Below are 5285 nucleotides of genomic sequence, written 5' to 3'. Positions count from 1 at the left end.
TTTTTTTTTTTTGTTCTTCGCACTCCCTTTTCTTCTCAGCAATCACTCGCTGCTTCTGTTTCGGTTTCGGTTGTAGTCTTCCTCTGTCTCTTTACCTTGCGGGGTCCCTGTGGTGCTGCTGGAGCTGGAGGCTTCGCCTCGTCCCTTGGTGTGTTATTCTTCACTGGTGAAGACTCGAAGGGCCGAACGGGTGCGCGCGGGTCCTTTTTGTGGTGCTTGACGGCGTGGCGGTGCAGCTCCTCATAGCTGAGGAAGCAGCGGTCACAGACAGCGCACCTGGCGTGTGTCTGCAGCCCAACGTCGCTCAGACGAATCGTCTTGTGCTGAAGGGTGATGTGCTCCTCCAACGAGTAAATGTCTGCAAAGACCCGCTTGCACGCGGGGCACGGGTGTGACTGAGTAGAGAGGCCATGTTTGTTTTGCATGTGCCCGTGCAGCCCCTTCGCGGTGGAGAAGCCCTTCTCGCAGTCGTGGCACCACCAGCAGTTAGTCATCGACACGCGCGCCTGCCCGGTCACTGTGTCCGTCTGCTCTCCGTGCTTCGTGGCGAAGTGCCCCTCAAGCGCGGCGGCGGTGGCGAAAACCTTCTTGCAGACTTTGCACACAAACGACGGGGCCTCCTTCTGCAATCGGATGAGGCGGTCCACGTGATACGCGGCGTCCTCGCCGGGATGCTTGAAGCGGATGTGTGAGAAAAGCGCGGACGGCATCGTGTACACCTTCGATGAGGACAGACACAGGTCGCATATAACGCGCACGCGCTGCTCTGTGCCCTTCGTCGCCTCCTTCGCCGTGAACTGCGCCACGTCGGCAACAGCTGCGGGGTCCATATCAGTGGGCCCACCGGCGGTGCCGTCAGGGTGCCGCGTCTCGAGGTGGTTCAGCAGGTCCAGCTCGCTCTGGAACGTCCTGCCGCACAACTCACACGGCAACTCCGTGTCGGTAAATACAGCAGATATTGCCGGGGCCGCGGGTGGTTTATCAATGTTACGCGGAATGCTGATGCCCACCTGGCGCGGTGGAGCGGTGGGAGCAGTGAATTTCTCGGCAAGCGCCTCTACACCACTCAGCCGTCGCGTGGGCCGAGCCTCGTCACGCACGCTACTCTTTTCCTCCAACCCGCCGCGCGGCAGCAGCGGGACGTGCGCTTCAATATCCTCGAGGTCGATCTCTGCGTGTAAATCAGCGACGTGTTTGAGGAATTTGTCTCTCGTCGGGTACACATCGTTCTTGCGGTCGCACCAGTTGCAGATGTAGCCGCTGTGCAGCACCGTCGGCAGGAAGTCGAGGACGCGGCGGCCGGAGGATGTAAGCTCCATCTTCTTCAATGACACGCCGATCACCCGCTCGTACAGAGCGAGCCGCTCGCTGCAGATCCTCTTGCAGTGTGTGGGGTTCAGCTCCCGGTGGGAGGTAGTGAGGTGTGTCAGCATGTCGCACATGTGTATGAGGCGGCCGCAGATGGGGCAGGACGCGTACGCGAGGTCCTCGTGTGTGTGCGAGTGCGGGGCGGCGAGCTGCACGGAGGGGATGCGCAGCGACATGCACCAACGCCGGTCTGTGATGAGGCAACACTGCGTGCAACGGCTGCTGCACCACACCCGCGGGGGGGCGCCGTGTTGCCGCCACCACTGGAGCGCCACGCAGCGCCGCATGCACCGACAACGCTACCTTCCCTTCGGCTAAACTCACCGCANGGCGCCGTGTTGCCGCCACCACTGGAGCGCCACGCAGCGCCGCATGCACCGACAACGCTACCTTCCCTTCGGCTAAACTCACCGCACAACAAGACAGAGACGGGATGTGCGTGTGTGGGGGTGAGGAGGAGGAGGAGGAGGAAGAGGAGGAGTGGGCAAAAATCACATCCACTGTGGTGAGAGGTCGGCCCAACAGTTCACCACACACACATACACACAAAAAGCCGAAGTTGGATTTAAACTTGCGTCAATTTACAAGGTAGAGCAAGACACAATAACAACAAAAAAATTTTCTTTTTTTTTTCCTCTGCGAGATAAAAAAAACAAGAATCGTATGATACTTAGGCGAAACGTAGCAATGTAACAATGCGCTCACCCTTGCACTACTCTTTAAGAACTATTCATTACAACTAGGCCAGTCACCAATGTCCAAGTTGCAGGGACCTAGAGACTCATTCCTCATGACAGAGAGAATTCGCACCGCTAATTGCCTCTCCACATTCTCCAACTGTTTCTGGAACTCTTGCCAGGCACTCATAGAGGCCACATAGAAACCGATGAAGAAGGACGTATCCACCCGATGCCACTCCACACATTTCACATCGCTAGCTGTTGGAATAGCAGCAGCAGTATCTCCCTCGTCGCACGTGAGCAGAGCTTCCTTTGTCACGCAATGAGGATCCAAGTAAAGCATCCCCGAGGGGCACGTCCCCAGAATGTAATAGCTGCGGTTGGGAACACCGCCCACAACACCGACACACGATGAGAAGTACAGAACGTGCTCGAGCGCCCAGAACATTGTTTGTGTGATGCACCGTGACGTACCGGACCGCACTGGGACCAGTATGAGCACCGCGCAATTCGCCTCCAGATGCTTGCACACATTGTCAAGCGATACACACCCGCCGAGCGCCACCACAACCTCCATTCCACATGAGAGAATGCCCCGCTTTACCGCCTCGTCGACGCACCATCGAATCGCCTTGCAGCCTTGACTTGGCGGCCAATATTCATTTCGGAAGTCACTCCCTTCTGCAGACACTCCCCTCACCATGTTGTGTAGAGAGAAAGGAGCACCCTGAGGAGAGTCTAAGTCGCGAAAGTACTCAAGTTGGAAGTCGCTCGGCGAGTGGCACCACAGCGCACGGGCGAGCAGCATCTGCGAGGCCCGCGCCAAACAACCCCAGCCCTGGTCGGATGTCAGAGCCGAGTTTGGAAGGGGGGAGAAATTCCTGCGGTACGTTAGAATAAGGAACCCCTGGCACACCACGTTGTTGAGTCCCTCCTCATTTGGTATCGTCTTGTCAAGGATTCTGCAGGGGTACACCACTTTTCTCGGACCACTGTATATCGCATTCAACACAAGATGCAGGAACCCCATGTTCGTTGTTTCAGTACGCACTCACTCACTCAGGGAGGAAGAGAGAGATATATATAGAGGGCAGGGGAGTGCCACACTACCGGTGGTGTCACCTATAGTCTACGCTAACACCACTGTGGCAACAAAAGGAGGGCACAGCTGAGGTTGCCTGTTAGTCAAATACCACAGACTGCGTACACACAAGCGCACGCTCATCAAGGAAGAGAATGAGTACAACAACAGGCTCACAGACAAATATCACACAACCCATACACAAAAACACACAAACGCACCCACATCTGCAAATGACACGACATTGACGCAGGCGCGGCAGACGCGTGTATTGCTAGAAACACTACTCGTTGGGGTTGAACAGGAACTCCATCTGGTGGCTGTGGCGTGGGAAGAAGTGCCCTGTCAGCCGTGAGCCGGTGCGATGTGTGTTGACGTACGAAGTGTGCCACCGTCGTGTAGGGACCCGTATATCTCTACCGAGGGCGCAGGGAACGCACCACGCCTTGCCGTCCTTGGAGTAGAACTTGTTGTGCATCAGACGGTATTTGCATCTCCAGCACTTGAAGCAGTGGAAATGAAAGAAGTATCCCTGCGGGGTCGGTACCTTAGCGTTACCGGCAGGAATCCACACATAGCTGTTGATGTCGTCACCTTCAATAGGCTTCTCGCAGTTGAAGCACGTCACGCCGGCTGGAACCAGCATGGGACGGTCCACATCCTCATTGTACGCGGGGAAGTGCGGCCGTGACTTGCACTCGTCGTGCGGCATCGCGGTTAAGTGGCGCGCCTTTGACTGCGTCCACCATCGCCGGCTGTGCTGCGTGCGTACCTTGTGTGACTGCGTCGGCTTCCCGTGCATCTCGCGCCGCGCAACGCATGGCGCGGGGGCGGTGGCGGCAGCAACGACAGCTACGAGCGCTGCGCCGCACCCGAAACGGCGGCGCAGCATCAAGCCCACTACTCGGCCTTGCCCGTGTTCCTATCTGATACACACTGGCGACAAGAGTGGGGAGGGGTAGAGAGAGAGAGAGAGAGAGAATGCGAAACAAGAAGAGCGGGATACACGCGGAGTTGGCAGAGCAACCGTTCACAGACATGCGGAGGCAAACCCCTTTGGTTGGTTTATCTCCGCTCTTCGCCTTCGCGTGTGTTCCTCAACAGGCACGAGGAAGCACACACACAATAAAAAAAATCAATACGAGATGAAAGAATGGAGGCCATTGCACATGCGGCTACTGTGAGGGAAAATGTGCGCAAGAAATAAATGTAAGGTGAAGAAGTTGAGAGAAGTCGCGCAGTTATGGGTCGCAGGTCACCTGCTGACGCCGGCCACACCCCATCGCGGTGCAAGCGTCCAGTGCATCCCGTATTCTCAGGAGAGTCCAAGCGCAAGCGAAGTTCGCCTCTTGAGGGACTTTGCAGGGCCCGGCTCACGCCATTGTACAAATGCCAGGGCCCGGCCGGTTCTTGCTGGGGCGCGGTATCATCCTTGTCGGACCTGGGGCGTTTGTATGATCGGTAATGCTGGAGCAATGGATGCTCTTGTGAGGCAGAAGCACCCTGATGAACCGACCAAAGCAATGCAAGAACCGGGCAGAACCAAATGGAGCCTCCTCCAGCGAGAGAGGGGAGAGCACCCCACCTCCAAAGCCAGCTGCCATGGGGCAGGAAGAAACCGATGAAGTCATACCACCGAAGCGTCCAAAACATCAAAGAGGGGACACATCCACAACCACAGAAGCCGCGATAAAGCGAGAGACTCGATTCACTGCCGCCGGAGCAGTGGGAAGTAATACGATGCATGAAATGCTTTAAATGGTTCGCACACATAGATCCCAGTCGTGGCACACTGAAGAAGATTCCATGGGGAAAAAAGATATGCTCACAAATGAGGAACGCCAGACACCACGGGATGATACTCCTGCGGACATGCTTCTCACTGGCTTTGTATGCCCAGCGTGTGGGAACCCAATGGCACCACATAGTCAGGCGTGGTTTCCGAGAGGACCCTGTGAAGCCGAGCCAGCGCACTCATTGCAAAGAAACGAGCCTGTACTTACTGAGCTGCCCCGCCCCAAAGAGTCCCCAATGGCACTTTGCTATGAACGGGGTCAAAGTGATGAAGCTATGCTTCACGAAAAAGTATGCCCAGCACCTTCTTGCAGTGGAACGGCTTTCTCCTCGACGACCCTCCCATGCGGATACAACCGTCT

General features: G+C 56.5%; 4 protein-coding genes across 4 annotated transcripts; all 4 read right to left on the bottom strand.

Annotated features, from left to right (window-relative positions):
• Nucleotides 1-35: 35 nt before the first annotated feature.
• On the bottom strand, nucleotides 36-1544 carry DQ04_05241030 (Zn-finger protein; the record flags this gene model as incomplete). The annotated part of the gene is made up of 1 exon (XM_009314068.1): nucleotides 36-1544. One exon carries the CDS (start codon nucleotides 1542-1544, stop codon nucleotides 36-38), a length of 1509 nt encoding a protein of 502 aa, XP_009312343.1.
• A 550-nt stretch (nucleotides 1545-2094) lies between these two features.
• Nucleotides 2095-3078, bottom strand: DQ04_05241020 (putative AUT2/APG4/ATG4 cysteine peptidase; the record flags this gene model as incomplete). Its single annotated transcript, XM_009314067.1, has 1 exon — nucleotides 2095-3078. The coding sequence occupies one exon, from the start codon at nucleotides 3076-3078 to the stop codon at nucleotides 2095-2097; it is 984 nt and encodes a 327-aa protein (XP_009312342.1).
• Nucleotides 3079-3412: 334 nt separating this feature from the next.
• On the bottom strand, nucleotides 3413-4021 carry DQ04_05241010 (hypothetical protein; the record flags this gene model as incomplete). The annotated part of the gene is made up of 1 exon (XM_009314066.1): nucleotides 3413-4021. The coding sequence occupies one exon, from the start codon at nucleotides 4019-4021 to the stop codon at nucleotides 3413-3415; it is 609 nt and encodes a 202-aa protein (XP_009312341.1).
• Nucleotides 4022-4194: 173 nt separating this feature from the next.
• Nucleotides 4195-4875, bottom strand: DQ04_05241000 (hypothetical protein; the record flags this gene model as incomplete). Its single annotated transcript, XM_009314065.1, has 1 exon — nucleotides 4195-4875. One exon carries the CDS (start codon nucleotides 4873-4875, stop codon nucleotides 4195-4197), a length of 681 nt encoding a protein of 226 aa, XP_009312340.1.
• Nucleotides 4876-5285: the final 410 nt, after the last annotated feature.

Source organism: Trypanosoma grayi (assembly GCF_000691245.1).
Source record: "Trypanosoma grayi strain ANR4 Tgr_524_V1, whole genome shotgun sequence".
Lineage (NCBI taxonomy): Eukaryota > Euglenozoa > Kinetoplastea > Trypanosomatida > Trypanosomatidae > Trypanosoma > Trypanosoma grayi.
Note: the sequence above shows the minus strand (reverse complement) of the source record. Positions and strands in the feature narration are given on the sequence as shown.